The 22529-nt window shown below is 36.7% G+C and overlaps 1 protein-coding gene across 1 annotated transcript in view; it reads left to right on the top strand.

Moving 5' to 3' along the window:
- Window positions 1–22207, top strand: part of EFNB2 (ephrin B2) — a 54801-nt gene extending 32594 nt beyond the window's left edge. The window contains exons 3-5 of the mRNA XM_001365454.4: window positions 15714–15806; window positions 16551–16664; window positions 18338–22207. Of these exons, the coding sequence (XP_001365491.1) occupies window positions 15714–15806; window positions 16551–16664; window positions 18338–18726 (596 nt within the window). The 3' untranslated portion in view covers window positions 18727–22207. The remainder of the gene's footprint in view (window positions 1–15713; window positions 15807–16550; window positions 16665–18337) is intronic.
- Window positions 22208–22529: the final 322 nt, after the last annotated feature.

Raw genomic sequence — 22529 nt, 5'->3', positions numbered from 1 at the left:
TGCATTTTAAAAGTAGGTAGACTTAAAACCAGGGATCTTTTGCTCATTCATAATATTCTCAGCATTATGAAAAGGGAAATACTGTATGTACTTAATTCTGTAGGATTCTTGGTAATAACCAGCTTTTAAATGCTATAAGAATGAAAAGAATACACTTTCTTTATAGTAGAGGAAGGAAAAGAAACCAGTTTGAAAAAGAATATGATTAGCATGGTTTGCAGGTAATCCAAAGTATCAGTTGATTTAATTAGTATACAATAACTCCCAAATGAGAAATATAAATCAAACATGAGATTTTTCCCCCCAGTGAAATTATAAAAACTTCTTCTGGCCCATATAATAATTAAGACCTTTGATCTAAAGTGTTAACAAGACTTAAAATATAGTTAATCGTTTTTTGAGGGATAAAAGGAAATCATGTTTATTAGTTGAAATTATGCTTTTAGACCTACAAGTTTTCTATCAAATTGCCTTAGGAAGAGCCTTGTAGAAATTATGTGGAGCCTTATTATCATAGCTTACATTTTAAAAAACATTTGCTTTGACTCCAGCAAAATGGAATATGTGGGGTTTAAAAAATATTTTATGCCCATTTTTTCAAACAACTTATGTAAATAATCAACCTGGCCTTAAATTATACACATAAAATGGAGGGAATTTGAAAAAGTGCTTTATTACTCTTTGGCCCTATAAGGATCCCCTACTCTTAAATATAAGATACTCCTAAGATCGAAAACAACAGTAATAATTTTACGTAACTATGTAATAGTTTTTCTTTTGGATTTAATATAGGTAGCCTATCTCTTACAGGCGAGCCAAGCCTTATTGATTTAGTGAGCTCTCAAATTAAAATTGGCAAAGTATTTCTAGGAAAATTTAGTGTTTTCATTTCTAACTATGTCACAGAGTTCTGTCTGAACACTTTGCGTGCTTGGTTTAAATTTTGTGTTTTAAGGAGGTAAGCCAGAGCTGAATGAATCAGCATTTGGTACTTTGGCAATCCTGGACACCCACCCTTTCATGGTTTTGTGGATTGGCCATCCAGTCTTCTGAAATGACTAGGACAAGAACCTATGAGAAGATTACACAGAGGTTTTCATTGTGTGACCAGCATTATATGAGTCAGAGGGTTCATTAAAAGGAGAAGCCACTTTATTAGTTTTTAATTTTTTTAAAGCCAATGAATAATACCGTGATAAAGTATTAAATGGACAAAGAAATCACTATTCAGGGAATGGATCTTGGTTTAGCTTTATGTAGGCTTTAGATAGTTGGCACTATCTTGTTAGAAACCAAGTTCTGATCCAATAGTACAAAAAGCCATACTCCAAAGATTATGTTTGATTAAAAACTTTTTAAAAATAAAGTATATGCTGAGATGTGCCCAATAAATTCAGACATGGGTGTGGTATTTTCCAGAGCTACACTGCCACATTCCAGACCCTAGTAAGACATTCTTTAAGAAACACTACTGCCTAAGTGAATTAGACATTTCGAAGGCCTTTATTGGTTTAGTTCCCCTAAAGTGGTATTTCACAACAGCTTATAAAATTGGTAGGATTCAGAGGAAGCTTAGGAGTTTATTTTTTTTTTCTATTCAGAATGGCAAAATGAATGAAAATTATTCCATGAATACTGTTTAAAGTATTAAGATCAAAAAAGGAAAGCACTTGACATTCCTATCTCCTTGTTAAGTATGCATGAATTTAATTTTGTGCTAAAATACCCTGATAACCTCTTTCCTGAGTATTCTGGCTTTAATAATTTACCTTTTCAAATTTTCTTTTATGTATGGTTTTTAGAAGCATAGTCATATTTATGAGTAAAATGGTTATATACTTTGTCCAAAAACCATCCCAAACAACTCCTGAAATCCAACACTGCATATATTTTGTGATAAAATATTCCTCCACTTCAAATAGTCAAATTTAATTAGAAGAGGCAGCTAAATAGCTACATAAGGAAATAGTAAGTTTTTTTGGTAGTTATATTTTACTTACAATAATTGAAATATATATTTTGTTGTTGTGATCTCTTGGATCTTTTGTGGATTGAAGATCTTTTTAACAGACAATTCTGTGGTACAGTGTATAGAGCACTAGACTGGGAGGTAGGAAGATCTGAGTTCAGATTTTGCTTCTGAGACATTACTAGCTGTGTGACCCTAGACAAGTCATTTAGTTTCTCTCAGCTTTGCATTTTTTCATCTGAAAAATGGATATAATAACTCCCACCTGAGAGGGTCATAGTGCATCTTAGTCAAATGAGATAATACAGGTAAAGTCCTTTACAAATCTTAAAATGTGATGTAACTGACAGATGTTACTATTAACTTTTCTAATTTTATACTAAAAATCTATCCCTTTTGTAAATGACCCCTATCCTCTGCCTGCTTGCCTATAGGAATCTGTCATTTCAACAGCTTTGTGATATAGGCAATGCAATATAGTCTGCAGAATCAAAGGCATGACTGTCCTTTTGCAGAAACTAGAGGGCTAGGGAAAGGTGGATTGGTAAACCTGTAATTTCTCATTTGAAAACTATCTATAAAATAAAACATGAAGGAGTTTATAAGTTTCAATACTATATGATCTAATTAAAAAGCCTCTCTTACTCATCATCTCTGGTTATTATAAAGTACTTTTCTCCTCTGTTTCCTGTTACTAAGAAACACTCACTCGAATCTTCTGGTACTTGGTATTGCCCAAGCATGTTAGCAGATCCTTTTTAATACCTACAAGAGACAGACAGGGAGTAATCTGCAGATACGTGTAATCATCCTCTTTCCCACCTCATATTTCCACCTAACAACAGTGCCAGAAGTTTCTGCACATCCCCTTGTGAAAAGAAAACTCTATCTTTACACTGAAATTTTAGCAGCCGTCTAAGGTAGTTGGAAATATCTCCTGTAGATTTTTTAAAAAGTGTTTAAAAGTTGTCTTGTCAACGTGACTGGCCAGGAAGTATATTACTGCCCAGATTTCCCCCTCTGTCAGAATACTAGATAAACTATGTTGATCAGTTCTTAATGTAAAGTGATTGTTTGAAGGTCACTTTCTGACTTGGGTGAAGGTTCTCAAAAGAGTATGTGCCAGCAAAACTTCTTAGTTCTTAGTGAACTGAGCCTAAATAAAGCTCATAAAAGTTACGTTATTAGAGAGGAAAAATCCTAATGCTTGCATAACTTCAAGTGGCTAAACAGAGTCTGTGGTCTGGAGGCTTAATGGAATTAGGGACCACTGGGATTTCTGTCTGTGACTACACAGTCTGGAAGAGAATAAGGCTAAAAATATAGATTGGTAGTATTTGTTCACATTCATAGGCATTACGTAGGTATCCTAATGGTTTATCTCCTTTAAAACCAGACAGAGGTAGTATCTCAGGTAATCTCTAACTACTACTCCTCTATTCCCAGAGGCAGCAAATGAAAGAACAAGATCATTTGATTGTTAAAAGGATGAAGGGATGGTGAACAAAGAGAACCTAAAAATATTATATGTAAAATGGATGTGAAAGCAGATAGAAAATGAAGAATGATTACTTAGTAGGAAAAAATTATTTAGGAATTGCTCAAAATGAAACTGCTTTTAATATTTCATAAGATACAATTTAATATCCAAGCCACTATTTATTTATAGCCTTTTTTTAGTTCACTTAGCTTTATAAATGATTTAACAATACCAGAGATACAGTATAAACACAAAAAAAGGAAACAAATTCTCTTCTTAGCCTTTAAATATTCATCATCAAGATCAGAATTTAAAGCAAAATAAAATGCTTTAAAAATTACTAATCTTGAGCAGTTAGATGGCTCAGTGAGTTGAGAGCCAGGTGTAGATCTAAGAGGTTCACATCTGGTCTCAGATACTTCCCAGCTTTGTAATCCTGGACAAGTCACTTAACCCCCATTGCATAGTCCTTATCATTCTTCTGCCTTGGAACCAATGCATAGTATTGATTCTAATATGGAAGGTAAGGGTTTTTGTTTTTTTAAAAGAATATCCTATAAACCTGTAGAAAGATATTTGAATTATCCATTACTATGTGGAGGCATATTTACATAATTTCAAGAAGCCACACATATTTGTTCCCTAAATCCAAGTTCTGAAGCCAAGTTTCTTATAGTAAAGTTGGCAATGCTATAAGAATTAAAAGGAGTTGAATTAAGGAAGTTGACAAAAACATTCCTCTTTAGTTTGTTGCCTAAACTCTTCATTGGTTAGATTGAAGCTATGTGTTCTCCCCAAAGCCAAGTATCACCTATAATTGAACATTTACAGTGTGTTCACACACACATTTCCACACAAACACAGTCATTCTTTCAAGCAGATCTTCATGTCAGAAAATGGCATATATTTATTCCAATCTAGCAATAATGACAACTTACACTTATCTAGCCTTTTTAGTTGTTCGGAGCGTTGTCCTTACTACAGTACTACTGTGGAGATAGCACAGATATCATTATCTTTATTTTATAAATGAGGAATTTGAAGCTAAGAGAATTGCTAATAATCAGTTTTAAAAAATAAATGGAGTGGGATCTGAACCCAAATCTCATAACTCTAACACTCATGTCTACTACATTACCCTTTTTTGCAATACATCAGGAATGGAGAAAACAGCTTAAAACATAGACTCACAGATTTAGGGATACATATACATATATATTCATGTATAGGTATATATGTGTGCATAATTTTATGTGAAGAAGGAGAGGAGAGAGAAAGAGAGGGGGGAAGAGAGACAGAGACAGAGACAGAGAGGGAGAGACAGAGAGAGAGAGGAAGAGAGAGAGAGAGAGAGAGAGAGAGAGAGAGAGAGAGAGAGAGAGAGAGAGAGAGAGAGAGAGAGAGAGAGAGAGAGAGAGAGAGAATATAATGAGTTCCATTGTTATATTATGTTGGGCTTGTAGTCCCTGACATCATTAGATAACCAACTGAAGATCTTAACCCCATGAAAAGTAAACTAATTAAATTATTACTTTTAAATAAAGGAGAACAACCTAAGAAAGTACACTGCCATTGTGGTTTTGGCAGCAATTTGTTACATCTGGATTCTCCTAGTTATATTAGTAACCAGTTTGGGGAGCTCAGCTGTGTGACTTTACCAGCTGCACCTCCATTTATCCAGGAGACCTGGGCCATGACAAGGGGTTGTGAAACCTTCCAGTGAAAGATGCCGTATACTACAATGAGCACACCAACACTATTTCTATCCAATGCACAGGCGTACTCACATATGCACTAAACTTCTGACTGGCTTAGCCAAGTAAAAGTGCTACTGTTTTTTGGCAAATCCCCCGGTAGTATCATAATTGATCAAATTACAGAGGTGCCAAACTATGTGTTACTGAAGGATAGTTATGTGATTGTAAATAGCTTTTTGTGTTTGCAATGAAGCCCAGTTTTGTTGTGCCTGATGTAAAATCAGGAGATGAAGGTATTCTTTTATTGAAGCAAACATGTGGAAAATTGCTGTAGATTGTTATAGTATAGAGCATCTCCCCTGAAAGGAATGAGGTTCATCTATAGGGCAAACTCAGACAGTAGCACTTTATTGGGGTTACTGCTGGTCTCTAGATGGTCAAAGCAAATAACGTCATGTCCATCTCAACTATTATACCATCAGAGGGGCACATTTTCTCATCTCTAGTGTTATATTCTAAACTGTCAGTAGAAATTAACTCAGTCAGTGGTGATGTCCTACCACCTAGAGATGAACTCTGCCTCAAAATGATGTTTTCCACTTCAGTGCCACTCGTCTAGCAATTACTGGGTCATTAATATCATTGCATGCAATTAGTGACAGAAGAATGAGCAAGAGGTTCGTGAGTTTGTTGGTTGTTGGGCTTTTTCTATCATTATGAAGTTTTTACTATAACCCTTTCTTAACCAGACACTGCCATCATTATATGAAAGCCAAAATATTTTTAAACAACAGATGCAGTCAGAAAAGAACTTTGGGTTTGGGGAGGGGGGGAGGTAGGTTACAAAGAATGTCTTCTCAGATAATTTCTTATGTATCAGTCATTCCTTTCTTTTTTTTTCCCTTCAAAAACTGGCAGCAGAGAAAATAACAGTAACTTGGATGTTAACCAATTCCATTAGTTTTGTTAAGCAGACCTCATCATGGCAATGGGGAAGTATTTTTCTCTATTTATATTTGTTTGTGCATAATGAAGCTCTTCTCACTGTCCCTAGAAGGCCAACTGTGCAAATTGTTTACTGACTTCAGTTGAAACTGATCATTTAGTTATTTTCTTAAAGAAATTCCAGCTCATCTTAATTAATGGCTTTTTTGTCAATAATAAAATTTACCTCTCACATGCATAGTGGCATAATCCCTTTATTCTATTGACTTTCAGGCTCTCAGTAAATTTACCATGTTCAAATCCCTGTGGCAATAAGATAGGATGTCTTAAAGCATTCTGATGAACAGCTCTTTTATAAAATCATTTCAGAACTAATTGTAATGAGATATTCCACTAGCATTGAGTCTTTAGAAGTTTTTTAGCAGTAGAATTTGGGGTTATTAAAGGATTCTCCAACCCGATAAAATTTGGTTTTTTAGAATTCAATAACACAGGGAATACAATGAGAGATCTAGCTAGAGAGCTGGCTGTTTTTTGGTTTTTGTTTTTGGGTGGGAAAAGCAAAGGCATATTTGATAGGAGAAGAAAATAAAGTCAACTACACCATCATTCAATTTCATGCAGTTTAGCACACTTGTAGTTGGAGAAAGGCAGACAATTTATGATGGCCAGGACTATTTGATCTTCTTGAGAAAGTAGATGTATTAGAGGGAGCTTGGGAAGGTAATTCTGGCTTTGTCACTCTCTATTGTTTTGCTGGAGGGCCTAGGAAGTGACAGTCAAGGCTTGTCTTTTAAACAAAGTTAATGATGGCCTCTGGTATGTCAAGTTGATTAAATTAAGTGCTCTAAGCTATAAGTATTCTGTGTGGTTTTAAAAGATTGTGACAGTCTGAGTAAGTTGAGGTGCAATTTGTTGTTTTCGGAATTTTCTGTATTCGCTGTTTCTTAATTGTTAATCATTACTTCTTCATTTGATATTGACCACGTTTTGAGATGGACATTGTGTTGACTCCTTGACTCAATTCTGCCTTTCTTACTTTTCTCTCATCTGAGAATGACTGGAGCAACAAGCTTCAAGTAAACTTCTAAGTTAAACTTTTTAAAAAAAATGTAAACCTCTAAATTTCCCTCTTTCCTCTTTCCAATCTCTCTGTAGAATAGATTATTATTCATAATGCATATTGCAAACTAGAAGAAAAAGTAGAAATTTCATATTATCTTTTATTTCAGAATTAATATATTTGTAGGAGCCTTTTGGTATTTGTGGCAAATTTGTGGTCGAATTTGTGGTCAAAAAGATTAAATTGTAATTTTTTTTTTAATTTGAGGAGCAATTTGATATAATAGACAACAGAGAAGTTAGGGGACCTGGGCTCAAATCTTGGCTTTAATGCTTACCATCTATATGCCTTTACATAAGTCCCCATCTTCAAAATAAGACTCTGAAGGTCCTTTCAGTGCAAAAGCATAACTCTATAAACTCAGTTTCCAAAAAGTTTTGCCTAGTTGTAGGGACAAAAGTAATTGATTGTGTTTCTTCATCATGAAGATCTCATTGTGCTGTCTAAATTAATTCTATTCATATGATTTACTTTTACCTCTAAAAAACATAACTTTTAACATTTTTGAAATTTTAGTCCAAAATGGCAAGCTCACATTTTTAAAATCATTCCTTCAAGAATCATTTGGTGTTTGGATCTCATATGAGATTTTCATAGATAGAAAAATCACAGACATGGTACATGTTTTACAAGTGAAAATAACCTACTCGTTTTAGCCAAGAAAAGCCAATAAAAACATGAGTGAGAGATTTAAAAAACACACACACATTAGGGAGTGGCAAAGAAATGCTGGATTACTCATTTTTTCATGGACAGGTTTGTTTTTCCAGCCATGGATTCTTTACTATTGCAAAGGGAAATTACATAGATGCATCCACAAAGGGTTTGCTTCAAAAAGAAGGTGAAATTTGCTTCCAAGGGATGAAGTTCCTAAGTAGCGTTTTGAAAGGATGCTGATGACTCTTTTAGTGGCAGACTAGTTTGGCAGCCCTCTAGGAAATCATGCTGAGCTGTGGTCTTCACCCAGAGCATTTTCTAAAAGCTCACAGAGAATGTCTGAGCAAAGAAAAGTAAGGAGAGAGGAAGCTACTTTGCTGCTGTTGCATCTGTTTCTCTGCCCCATACTTTCCTTAGGATTCCTTAACTGGTTGCCAAGCAAGAGAACACTTGTCTTTGGTTGAATATTGTCAGGACTATGTTTAATCCTTTCTTCTTAGCTGCCTAAAAAGGATCTGCTAGGAAGAGAACTCCCATAGGGAACTCCCAGGTGAGGACATTCCCTCTGTTAGGGCAAATTGACAGCACCTCACCAAATCTCAGAGAATCTCCAAGGGAGAAGTAACCTGGATCCATAACCTGGCATTCATAGTCAGCATGTGTTAGAGACTGAACTTGAACACAGGTCTAGCTTCATTATGAGGCTGGCTCTGTAGGCTCACTGTGTCTCTCTTAAAAGGATACCTTCAACGTTAGCAATGCTGTCTCAGATGTCAAATCACTTCAGTATGGGGCCTGGAAATTCATTCTTTTTCTGGTCCTAATCTCTTGAAGTATAATTTTGAATATGTCAACATTTGATGACAGTACAAGATACATGTATCTTGGTTTTATTACACAAAGCTTTCACATTAAGTAACATCTAGCCACCTATGTATTCTTTGGCTGACATAACTCATTCCATTTTTGTTTCTTTTGAAATTCAAAGATTTGTAAAAGGAAAAGCACAATCTAAATCTAGTTCATATTTCATGTGAATTTTAATAATAACTTTGCCTTTAGAATGTATTTTGTTAATTTTTCCATTTTCTAAATAAAAGTCTTCTGATATGATCAAATGAGGTGTTTGTAAAAAGCACTTAGCACAGTGTCTTGTACTCAGAAGGCACTAACTGAGTGCTTATTCCTTTTTCTTTCCCTCATATCAGAAATCCATCTTGTAAACCCCCATTTCTTGGGTGGGATGGACCCAAGAAACTACAGGCGCCATGGATTGTACATGATAACATGGTGGAAGAGAAGAGCATGCATAGAAGATATTATCCTTAGAAGTTTTGCTTTATTGTTGTTATCTGAAGTAATTTGTTCACAAAAAGGCAACCTCTACTGAAAGTGAAGTTGGCCAAATTGTAGGGTTCAGAGCAAGTCACTTAACCTTAGCCTCTCTGTTTTAGACAACTTTCTAAGACTTCATGTGACAGAGGAGGTACTGATCTGCCTTGATAGAAAACATTTCACTTAAGATCCTGCCCTGTACTAAAGAAATCACAAGTCCAAGCAATCCTCAGTCATGAATTTGCTTTTAAATTAAATGAGATTGGGATTGTCATTTATTACCTAAATCAAATGGGATTTTGAATTATTATACTGCAGATAATGTGTTGATTTTCACAAAGTCCAAGCTTTTACTTCTGTAGAACATGTTTTAAGTGTTACTCAGGTTCCCCCTCTCTCTTTAATTGACTTTTTCTATTTTGAGGAATTCTTTTATTGAATTTAGGATACCAAACTCTTCAGTTCTCTCCTTCTGCCCATCTGTACTTAAAGATAACTTTTACATAAGAGATAGTGGTAGTGTGTATAAGCCAGGCTTGAATTTTCATGTTTTTCTAGCTTAAACACACACACACACACACACATGTATTTTGTAATGAAGGTAGTAGGGATTTTTCTTTTAGTTTTTAGAGTAAAGAAGCCTTGATTTTGCATTCTTGCCATCATTTCTAATCTCTTTGTGAATGGAAAGCCATATATAGGCACAAATCCAGCAGCTTAATTCTCCATCTGATTAGAGCAATGTTACCAACGTGATGGGCTGGAAACAGCCAAGATCCATGCAGCAGCTTAGCCTCCTGGGAAGCAGAGTAATAACAATCAAATGAAGACATATTAAAATGTAATATTACTTCCTCTCCATGGGGACTGTATAAAAATCATAGCCAGAAATACTCTTGTCTGCTTATTCTACTTTGCTTGGGTTGCCTTTTTATGTACTGATAGCCAGGGCAGTACACAAAGAGTTAGCAAGGGCAGCAACTTAAATATAAGAGAAGAGACCAGTGAAAACTCAAATTCTGGTCAGTGAGGTTTTCAGAAGCATTTGGGGACTTTTTAGACAATATGGACTTTAAACAATACCTTTGATTGAATAATGATCTTTACTTACTGCAAAATGAACCATGGCAGATTAGGGGGAGAGGGTTGAACCCAGAAATGTTGCCCTTATATTTGAGATATCTGGAGTGTTGTTATGTTCTAAATCTGCCTGATGGGAAAATGTTTATGACAACTTTCCATCTTGTATCTACTTTTTTTCTTTTTTTTTCTCTTGGAGCCTATAAAGATTTGCCACTCACCAAAAGCTCAGCTATAACAACATCAGACTTTTTTTTCTCTGTTTAATTGAGTAAATTCAGTTTCATCCATTTAGCAAGCTTATGTTTGTAGCTTCATTAGGTAATGATGAGGAAGATAATATAGAAATACTTGTTGTTTCTGGTGCCACTATTTAATTGAGGATTAATGAATAAATGTATTTTTGCTTTCTTATGAGAATATTAGAAAAATAAAACAAATATTAAAAGCATTAGATCATGTGCTCCTAAATTTTATTACTAAGCTTTATTCCTAAGCACTGGGTAATGCCTCTTTTTTTCCCCCTCCCAATTCACACTGTGGTGCTTTATGTTTTTTTTTTGTTGTTGTTGTTGTTGGTTTTTGCTATGAAGAAGACAGGACTCAGAATATTAATTTCTTCTTTTAAATGCAGAAAATTAATTTCATAATTTTATAGCCTTCAGCTGAAACTGTCATGGACCTACCAAGTATACCTACCAAGAATGACAAAAAAAAAAACAAAGCCACAAGGTGAAGAAAAAATCTTTGCTATAGTCAAAGCCAGTCTAGGAGGGTTACAGGATTAAGGTTACCCCCTCCTCTTCCCCATATGAACATATAATAGATTGAGGAGAGGGATGATTGGATCAAAGTAGTTGTAACATATTACGCTAGGATCAAATATAAAACCAGCTGAAAACATTCAGGAATATTTTGCACTTGGTATTATGTTTGACTTTTGTACACTGAGCTTTCAACAGGTATTAACATCTTGAAACAGTGTTTTCTTTGACATCCCAGATGATTCCTCCCTTATAAAGTGTAAGTCCTTCATCACTGGGAAGCCTAGAGCAGTGGGTTTAAGCTGCCCCCACCCAGACAGCCCCAAAGCCAAATACATCAGGTGATATTCTGACAGTCTTAATGACATTTTTGGGAATAATTTCCTCAAGTAACCTTGGCTAATTATCAGTTTAATTAAAGGGAGGAGCAGAGCCTAGTCCTTTTCTGAAAGTCATTTCTCAGACTGTGCCGTCATTCCCCGGCTCTAAGCAATATCCTGTGCCTTCAGAAGAACCTTTGGAGGGCAGGAAGAGTGGATTCTATTGCAGATTCATTCTCCCAATATCAATGCCTCTAAATTTTTTCTTAGTAGCAGTAAAAAAGAAAAAAACAACACTGAGTGGTTTCAGACATACACCAATCTCATTGTAATTTTGGTCAGTTTCACACAGTAATACTGCTCATCTAGGTCAGCCTTCCTCACCATCTTATCTTCTTGAGCTTCTGATTGGTACTAGGATTTTTTTGTTTTTTGTTTTAATTTTGTGGATGAGAGAGTTTGCTCTGATTACATGTTAGGCTAAATCCAAGTATTCCCAACATAACAGAAATGTTAGTTGAGAGACAAGAAATTTTAAAATGACTCAAATATTGGCAACCTAAAGCAGTTACAGATCATATATAATTAGGAATGACTGCCTAGATTAGGTATTTTTAAGTAGCAGCCTATGAACCTATTTGAAACAATATTTTGATAACTTTGATTTCAATATAATTGGTATCATTTGTAAACTGTATTTTATTTTGTGAATTAAAAAAATATTATTCTAAGGAATTCATACACCAGGATTTCAAAAGTGAATCATGACATACACACAAAAGATTTAAAACCCATCATCTAAATGTCTTTTCAACTTTTTGAAAAATATATTTCAATTTATCATTGAATCCTTCCTTATTCTTCTATTTTGGCAAAATAGTTATAAAAAGTACTTTTGGTACCAGCATGATTTATTTACATCCAGAATTTCTCTTTCTTTTCCAACTTTCAGGGTTTTTTTTTTTAAAGCAAACATCCTTTCCATTATTTGGGGGGGGTATTATAATAGCATGCTTCAGATCCCATTTTATCATAAAATACTGTGAGCACTGATTTTTTTTTTAGCCCTTTCATTTTGAAGGACTTGGTATGGTGTGCATATTTGGCTCTAAAACAGAGAATAAGTCATACTGAAAGCCTAGTCATTTACCAAAAGTAGAAGTGTAAGCTGGGGCAAAAAAAAAATGAAGAGTCAATCCAATGAATATAAGATATATCTTGTCTTAAAGCACTGAGGAATGTACATAGATAAGCGAGGTCATCCTCTAAGCACTTGTCGTAATTTACTTCATTCTTAGTTGTAGATTCCTCTTCTTGAAAAGGGAAAAGAGCTGTGAGTAAAGAACGGAAGCATGTAGCTAGAAACTTATTAAATCTCCATCCAGAGATCTTGAGAGTCTTCTTAGAGAAAGGTCTGGTTTTCCTAGTTGTTGGTTTTTTTTTTTCATGGATGGACTATTTGGTAGACTAGAAATAGGAAAGATCTGAAATTAGTGATTTTGATGAAGGGAATAAAAAGGGGAAAACCAAAGACTCTAATGAAGAAAACATATATTTGGATTCATACAAGCTCTTAAAATTCAGTTTATTACTTAAATTCACATAAACTGTTGGGTACTGGAATTACTGTTAAAAGCTGTTTTGGCAAATAATTTACTTATTTCTTCAGAATCCATGGTGAATCCAAGTACCTCATGAAAATAATGCAATCAGCAATATTAGTAGAAGAGCTGTCAAAATGTGAGAGAGTGTATTTGGTATAGGAATAAGAATATTTCTTTTGGGGGGATTAAGTGAACTCAGTTAAAATTCCAGCTCTGCTATTTGTTTTGTCATCAGCTTGATCTTAATTTCTCTAGGTCTCAGTTTCTTCACTTGTTGGACTCCACAATCTCAGATCTTTTCTAGTTTTACATCTGTGATCTTATGTGAGCTTTGCATGTATGTTCCATGCTTTGCATATTGTTACAATTAAGTTATTTTAAGTTTAGAATTGAAGTTAATTTCTCAAGAGCCTGTTGTATGAATTCAACAGGAGAAAGACTATAGCAGAAAGGTAACAACTGGGGATGGATTATAAACATCAATCAATTGATCGCTAGGTATTTTTTAAATACTTACAATGTGCCAGGCAACATGCTAAGCTCTGAGGTTTCAAAGACAAAAGTGAAACTGTCCTTACCCCCAGGGAGCTTACATTCTAACAAGGAAAAAAATATAAGCATTTATGCAGAATACATACAAAATGCATACAAGAAGTTTCAGGAAGGAGGACATTAGCTCCTGTGGGTTTTAGGGAAAGGCTTCATGTCGATGTATCACCTGAGCTGTCTTGAAAGAAACCAGGGATTCCAAGAGGTGGAAGTAAGGACAGAATAATTTTCAATAATGAGGCCAGATAGCACCAAAGTTGGGAGAGAAGTTACTTAGTATTGTATTGAGGAATAACAAGTATGACTGAATAGTACTGTGTGTGGAAGGGAATGACGTAGAAGGGTAAAATAAGTGAAGTTGTGAAGAACGTAATATGCCAGATAGAAGAGTTTATATTTGAACCCAGAGGTAATAGGAAGTCACTGGAGTTTATTGAATTGGGAGGGCAGAGGGCCTCCTTTAGGAAAAGCAAAGAACAAAATGAATACAGGGAAACACCTGTTTACTTTCTTAGGCAGAAACAGACTGAATCCTGAGAATTCAAGAAATAGGGTAGTAAATATGTTGTGTCCTAGTGCACAAAGTATCAGTTTTCAGTGTTTCGGGACTAGGTGCACGTATGGGATGGATCTGGTAGAATTTAATTCTCTGACAGGGCAATTGGAGAACATACTCTTGTATCCCCATTGGAGAGTGTTATGCCAGGAAAACCCCGACTTTCTATAACCTGCACAAGCATGCTGTATAGACCCTTTTCTATGGAGAGTTCTCTTGCTTTTCAAAGAAAAAAATTTCATTTCTAAAAAATCCACTGTCATATGAAACACTCCATTCCTTGCCCTCTGCAGTTAGAAAAAAAGAAACGTTTTCCTTCTGAACCTCCTACTTCTGGCTGCATCTAGTCCTCTGAGGCTGGGATTGATTTAACTAATCCAGTCGTTTAAATGTAGCCTGTTCCTAGCAGCCTAGCAGTCTTCTTACTACTTACCTTCAGAGTTCATCAGGATTTAAAATCTACAAGCATTTAGCAACAGAAAAATTGAAGAGAGTAAAGAGACTATTTCAACTGGTTTTGTCACAGTATCCACATTCACTCCTTTCCATCTCTGACTGCACGTACGCAGGCATTACTCCTCCCAGGGGTCTGTTTGTGAAATGTCTGCAAACAGTTATCAAGGCAGCAGGCTGGAGTCCAATGAGGAAGCCTGCACCCACCTACCTACCTACCTACCTACCCAAGCCATGGGCTTTGAATAGAACTCTCAACTCCCGTGCACCATCTTGATGAATATGAAGCTTGTTATGTCTGAAAAGAAATCACCTTATATTCGTTCCGGTGTCCTAGACGGAAAAGAGTAGGGTTGGGGGTGCGAACCAGCCACTGAGATGTTTCCCAAGATCCAACAGTTATGGTGAAGGATATAGCCTGGGCTGTGACTCTCTGAAAGCATCCTAGCAGGAAACCCCCTCTTCTATTTTTAAAGTAGATTCTAAGTTTAAAGAATGACATCAGACCGGTAACAGTGCTTGCAGGAGAATAATTCTCCTCTGAGACACAGTACAGAAGCCAGAGAAGAGGAAAGGGAGAGAGTTTGAGGGGAGGGACAAAAAGGATCCCTCCTCTGTAGTTCGCCTAGAGAAGTTATATTCCCTGGTGCTGGGAGGAGAATCAAGCTAATTGTTCTTTCAACAGGAAATCTATACTGAAGGAAGCAGGTGGTGTGTGTGATTGTCACTTTAAAAAATTACTGTATTAAGTACCTTGCTCTTTTGAGTTTATCCCTGAAATAGTTGATTGGTTGGCTTTTTTTGGAAGGCACTATCCCTTTTATCTAGAATAATAATACTGAGACAGTCACTTGTGAAGGAAGAAGAAAGTGCTTAAGTAAATATGAAGCCTACTAACATTCATACTCCACTGTTTATGTAAAATATACAACCTGCCAATTTGTTCATTTTTATTTTTATTTTCTGTGATTTTTTTGGTTTTCTTTTGTTTTCTTTTGCTTTTTGACTTTGAGCATTTCATGCCTTTTGGGGAACAAACCCTTTTAGAAAACTTGAGTGACAATGAGCGAATTCTTATTTTTTAAAATTGTTTTCAGACATTTCATGTTCATGTAAACTTGGCTTATTGATTTCCTGATTTTTCTTTCTTTATTTTTTTTGTTCATTTTATTTTTAATCAGCTACATCAAATGGGTCTTTGGAGGGCCTGGATAACCAGGAGGGAGGGGTGTGCCAGACAAAAGCCATGAAGATCCTCATGAAAGTTGGACAAGGTAAAGACCATCTGCTGCTTCATGAAATCCCTTTGATGTATTTCAGTCCCCACACTTAGAGTTCAGGCTTCTTTTAATAGGGTGGACCAGTGTGTGCCAACAGAGTCTAGCTCACTCATTCTTCCCCTGAGTTTTGAAAGCAAAGCCTATTTTACTGTACTATGAACTACTGACAGATTTCCTCAAGTCAATGTAATAAGATTCTTTTACTGGAGATCTCTCTAAAAGGAAAGGCTAGCCAGGAAGCCAGCATTTCAGTATTTTCTTTTTCCTTCTTCAAAAGCAAAATATCTCCATGGTTCAAAATTACATGATACAATATGAAAACTAATGTTTCTACAGTTTGCTCGTTCCTGAATTCTGACTACAGAAGAGGTTTTTGTTCATTGTGTCTTTTCACATATAGATAACCTATCGTGCAGAAAGAATTATTCTTCTAATTAGAAGTTGGTATAGTAGTCAATCAGCTTGCTCAGTTAAATTGAAATGTCATCTGCAAAGCTTTGCTTGCCAAATGCAAGAATCCCTATAGTTTCCACAGATGGCCTCACAATCTAAACCTCTGAAATCACTAGTATAACCATTTTGCTTTAAAAGGAAAATTACATTCTTGTATCTCACAGTACTTTGCATAAAGAATCTTCTGTTCAGAGCTATTCATGCCTCATGAGATCTATATCCAGCTCATAAAGCTTAATATCATTAGATGTCTAAGCCGTAATTAATCATTTGTTTTTCATATAGATGCCAGTTCTTCTGGGTCAACCAGGAATAATGACCCAACAAGACGTCCAGAACTGGAAGCTGGCACAAATGGGAGAAGTTCAACAACAAGTCCATTTGTAAAACCAAATCCAGGTAGATAAGCATGATTTTGTTCTGGGCTACTACTTTGTAGTGTAATGACCAATTGGCCGGGTCCCTGCCACCCCACCCCACCACCCTGCGATGAGGGAGTTTTCTTTTTGGCTGCTTGTTTTATTGAGGACATTGTCATCTGTAATTAGCTGAAGGTAATCTTTCAGGAATAGAACCAAATAACAATATTTTTGTTACTCCTTCCCTTTAGAGGTTTGCCAGGCAGTGAAACAAGCAAATATTTATTCTCTCCTCTACCATCTTGCTCCACCCAGATAGATTTGGAATTAATTGCATCTATTAAGAATAAGATCCTTTTCCTGAGAAAGTTCAGGCTATACACATTTCAAAATAGGTTTATTTAGTTGCTGTAAGGTTCGTTTACCACACTAGCTGGCAGACCAGAGTAATTTTCAGTCTTTCTTTTCTCCTGCCTAATGCATTATCAAGCTGGTTTTCCACATCAGTCTGAAGCTTACATTAATGTATATATAATTAATGCTCTAATCTCTCATCTAATTATATCTACTCCACAAAAAGCCTAATTGATCCTTTTGTACATTCCAGATAGTTGGATTTTAAAAGATTACTTTCTAGGCTTAGACTTTTTTTTTTTGCACAGAGCACTTAAAAATATTTTGCATTTTAAATTTATATAAAAATCAAACAGATCCCTGACAAAGAGAGACTTAGAATACTGCCAGGCGAACCTGATTGTCATCTGACTTCATTTTCTCAACAATCTTCTAGCAATAGCTATATATTTGTTGCCATGCTAATGCATTTTTTATATAGCACTTGTTGAGCAGACGTCAGCAAATTTGTGCTCTGGGATCTCTGTGCCTAGTGGGTAGTCATGTGAATTTAGCATCTGCAGCAATATTCTATCTCTTATCAAGCGTCAAGGAGGGAAGTTGTTATTTCTAACTTTCTATGACAAGATGTGTCAAATTCTTGTGACAAACTGATAAATGGATAATATAATGATGCCAGGCAATTTTTTTAGCTCTTAACATTTGGGTTGGCAGTCTGTTCAGCGTGAGAGTTTCTCCTGCCTTCCAACTGTATTTTAAGTGCAAATCAAAAAATAAAAATGGGTTACGGAGTCTAACGTTTTCCTGGTTCTCATCATTCCGTTCGCATTCCAAGGCTGTTCCGCCAGTAGGCGGGGCATTTCCGGAGAAGCCGGCTACTTCGCCGATTCCCCTGAAACCACCCCCCTCAAAGGAAAGCGTCAGGGCGCTACAATGGGAACGCTAAAACCCGAACTGCGCGTTGGCCGTTTTTTCCTTTTTCTTCCTCCCCCTGTTGCTGCCTCGGGCTAGCTAGCATCGGTTAAAAGATGAGGCATGAATCAAGGGCTGGCTGTCACTGGCAGCCCTTTCTGCTGATGGATGATGATGTATGAAAAGAAAACAATGTGGTTTGAGAGCAGCATAAAAGTAAGACCCAGAGACACAAAGTCTTGTTTCCTATTGATTGCTGACTTCTGCTGTTTGCATTCAGCTGTCGAACAGGGTAATTGGTTTGTCAAAGTCTAGCTGCCAGTTAATTCTTCGGGCCTGCTTAGTTTTCACTTTTTTTTTTTTTTATATAAGGGCTGCAGAAATAGCCTGTCAGCATCCAGAACAGTGATCAATTCTGCTTTTCTCCCCCTCTCTGATTCTCTCCAGGTTCTAGCACAGACGGCAACAGTGCTGGACATTCGGGGAACAATATCCTTGGTTCCGAAGTGGCCTTATTTGCAGGGATTGCTTCAGGATGCATCATCTTCATTGTCATCATCATCACCTTAGTGGTTCTTTTACTAAAGTACCGGAGAAGACACAGGAAGCATTCACCCCAGCACACGACAACACTGTCCCTCAGTACACTAGCCACCCCCAAGCGAAGTGGCAACAACAACGGCTCTGAGCCCAGTGACATTATCATCCCCTTAAGGACTGCAGACAGTGTTTTCTGCCCTCACTATGAAAAAGTCAGCGGAGATTATGGGCATCCAGTGTACATAGTCCAAGAAATGCCTCCACAGAGTCCAGCAAACATTTACTACAAGGTCTGAAAGAACTCTCTGGTGGTACCCTTTGATTTCCCAGAGGAAATTTCCCGGTCAGATGCTTTCAGTTGAGGGTTTTTAATGACACATTGTGCATTAGGATTGACTAGAGCACAGTGGGGGTGGGGGGAAAGGCACCAAGCCCCTTCGCAGAGAGCCTTCTTGAGCTGGACAGCTTACCTAGTCTGTAGAATTTCTGTCTTGGTGAATAAATCTATTCACTAGAAGCTGGAAGACTTTATATAGAAGAACCCATTCTGATTGCTGTACTCTTGTTACACACATCATCCTCCAAGCCATGTGATGCTGCGGGCATTCGGGCATGTACAAAAAGCCAAGGGAAGAAGGCGTGATTTGTGGACAATAATCGGTCTAGGCGCACTGGGAAGGTGCCCTGGGATCTCGAGCTCGAGAACGCAGGCTCCCTACTTGGCGGGGCTCTCTCTCTCTCTCTCTCTCAGCGCCTCCCGGATATGTCACAAAGACCTCTGTGGCTAAGTAAGACTCTTAAAAGTTCTCCTGCTTTTTAGTCCATCACTGTTACATCCACTTCTGTTCTATCCAGGGTCCTGCAGGCCATGCTTCTTCACACGAGATTTCCTTTCCCTGCACATCCGGCATCGCTAATGGAACATTAATGTCGTTGGGAGTTCTTGGCTCCCTCCATTTGCTACAGCAGCTAGAGCTGAATGGGTAATACATTTTCTAGAAATTGTGTTTGCTAATGAGGAGCCTTCCAGCCAGAAGTTAGGCCATCCGCCGATTCAGACTAGGAGTTCGTGGATGGGGTTGGGGCGGGGGAAAGGGCTGACTGCAAGTGCAGTTCGACGCTGCTGCCTCTGAAACGCGAAGCTGGAAACAACAAAACAAAAACCATTTCTAGGTAGCACAGCACTTTGGTTTGCTAAGTTGTAAGAGGCAAGTAGGAGACACAACACCACACGCAGTGGATTAGGGCTGCATTTGAAGGAATTCACTGTTATCCAATAGCAATGTTCAGAGAGAAAAAATAGTACCTTTTGGTTCGGTAGAACAAAGGGGGGTATTGTGAGTAAATGAATAAGCTCGGAGGGAAAGACAATAGTAGGCCTCTGATGATATATTAGGGCAGGACTGTTGTGGTACTGGCAATAAGAGATACAGCTAGGAAGCTGTAGGAAAGTCTTAGTCTGCTTTGGGATGGGTTTTTTTTTTTGTTTTTTGTTTTATTTTGTTTTTTTAAAGCAGACTCAGCTGCTATACTTATCACATTTTATGAAACACAGGGAAAGCATTTAGGAGACTAGCAGAGAGCCAAATCTGACCTAGAAGTTCAAAAGCCAAAGGTCAAACGGGCTGTAATTCCATCGTCATTGACATTATTAAAGAATTCTCATATATAAAAGGTAGGTCAGATCTCTCCCCCTCCCCTCCCCCATCCCCTGCCCCGAGACCCAGATTGAGCCTTATGATACTTTGGTTTATGGCGGTGCTGTCCCTGCTGCATGGTGCAGTGTAGGTACTGTGACTGAGACAGCAGTTCACTCGGTGCTGTTTCCAAGTAAGCGCATATGGCGAACCTCTTAAGAATCCACAAGACTGAAATAAATTATGATGTCGAGGGGGAGGAGGAAGATATGACTTATTTATAATAGGTGTATAGAACACAAGGGATATAAAATGAAAGATTATTACTAATATATATTTTAAGATTGCACAGAGTGCACACCAGAAGATGTGAAATTCATTTGTGGCAATTAAATAGTCTGACCTCTTAGTGCTTTAGAACAAAAAGAAGAAGAAGTAGAAGGAAAAGAAGAAGAATTTTTTAAAAATTGGATAGGTACTTCTGGGAAAAACAACTTCATTCCAAAAATAACAATAATGAGAGCAAATACAAAAATAACAAAAGTCCTCTGAAGGCATCTCACGTAACAGTAGACTAGGAAATACAAGCCCCAAAATACCAGGAAATCGATGTTGCTACATCATATTTTTAACAATGACAAGATGTTCCGGCATTTATTTTCTGTGTTGTGTTTTCCCTTGCCTTATGGCTGAAGTGTTCGCTAGAATCCAGCAGGTCACATTGAGGGGGTTCCAGTTAAAAGTTTAGCTTTGGCTTCCCCTCCCCTCCTTCTCCCTGCCCTCCCTTCTGAAGGAAAAAAAAGGAAAAAAAATAAACATGAAACCTACTTTTTATGTGCTATGCAAAATAGACATCTTTAACATGGTCCTGTTACTATGGTAACACTTTGCTTTCTGAATTGGAAGAAAAAAATGTAGCAACAGCATTTTAAGGTTCTCAAACCTCCAGTGAGTACCTGCAAAAATGAACTGTCACAGAAATGATAATTCTCTCTATTTCCTGAACCTGAAAAATGATGTTGGTCCAAAATGCGTGTTTGTGTGAGAGAATGGGTGTGTGGCGTGTGTGTACATATATGTATAATATATATCTGCAATATATATTATATATATCTATATCATAGTTCTGTGGAATGTTACCATGGTGACTAACCACAGTACATATGTAATTCTTTCCATCACCCCAACCCTTTTCTTCTTTATGTGAATCCATACAAGATTTTCTTGTAAGCCATTAAAATTTTATTTTCAGGGTGGGGAGAGGGAAGAGAAGGGGGAACCTGGGAATAGTGAGTCTGATTTTAATGAAATCAAATTTATGTATCATCAGTTGGCTACATTTTGGTCATGTACTAAACTGTGAAAAATCAGATGAATTGATGAAGAGTTACCTGCAACCAATTGAAAATGTGTACTGTGTGTCTGTTTTGTGTCTGGTGCAGAATATGACAATCTACCAACTGTTCCTTTATTTGAAGTTGGTTCAGCTTTGGAAAGTTACTGTAAATGCCTTGCTTGTATTATCATCCCTAGTCACCTGACTTTGGAATTTGCACCATCATGTTTAAGTGAAGATGCTGTAAATAGGTTCAGATATACTGTATATGGATTCGGGGTGTTACAGTAGCCTTATTCACCTTTTTAATAAAATACACATGAAAACAAGACAGAGATGGCTTTTCTTAACCAGATTGTGTACATAGAGCAATGTTGGTTTTTTATAAAGTCTAAGCAAGATGTTTTGTATAAAATTTGAATTTTGCAATGTATTTAGCTACAGCTTGTTTAAAGGCAGTGTCTTTCCCCTTTGCACTGTAATGAGGAAAAAAAATGGTATAAAAGGTTGCCAAATTGCTGCATATTTGTGCCGTAATTGTGTACCATGAATATTTATTTAAAATTTTGTTGTCCAATTTGTAAGTAACACAGTATTATGCTTGAGTTATAAATATTTTTTTCTTTCTTTGTTTTTTTTTAATAGCCTGTCATAGGTTTTTAAATCTGCTTTAGTTCCACATCACAGTTAGTCCTCCCCCACCCCCACCTCCCAGAAAATGAAATCCGTGAAAAATCACATTCCACGTCTGTTTCAAACTGAATTTGTTCTTAAAAAATAAAATATTTTTTTCCTATGGAAAAATTGCCTTCAAAGTATTTTCCTTTTCTCTTTTTTTCTTTTCTTTTCTTTGATTCTTTAATTTTCTTTTCCCCTAGTCTATTCCTCTGTAATTGCCAGTCATTTTAACTGTAGCATTCTCTCCAGAGATATGTATGCACAAACTTTTCAAAGTAGGGCATGTACATTATGTCGACCTCAATATCAGCTGCACAGCCAGGAACTCGCAACCATTACCTGAAAAACTAGCAACACATTTTACAAATAGTTTTAGAGCTTCAGTTTTCTAAAATCCAGTCATTCTGAAAATGTCCAGTGCTTTAATTGGAATTGAATCAAATTAGAA

The sequence above is a fragment of the Monodelphis domestica genome, chromosome 8 (genome assembly GCF_027887165.1).
Source record: "Monodelphis domestica isolate mMonDom1 chromosome 8, mMonDom1.pri, whole genome shotgun sequence".
Classification (NCBI taxonomy): domain Eukaryota; kingdom Metazoa; phylum Chordata; class Mammalia; order Didelphimorphia; family Didelphidae; genus Monodelphis; species Monodelphis domestica.
The sequence above is the reverse complement of the archived record's forward strand: the minus strand, read 5'-3'. Positions and strand labels throughout refer to the sequence as shown.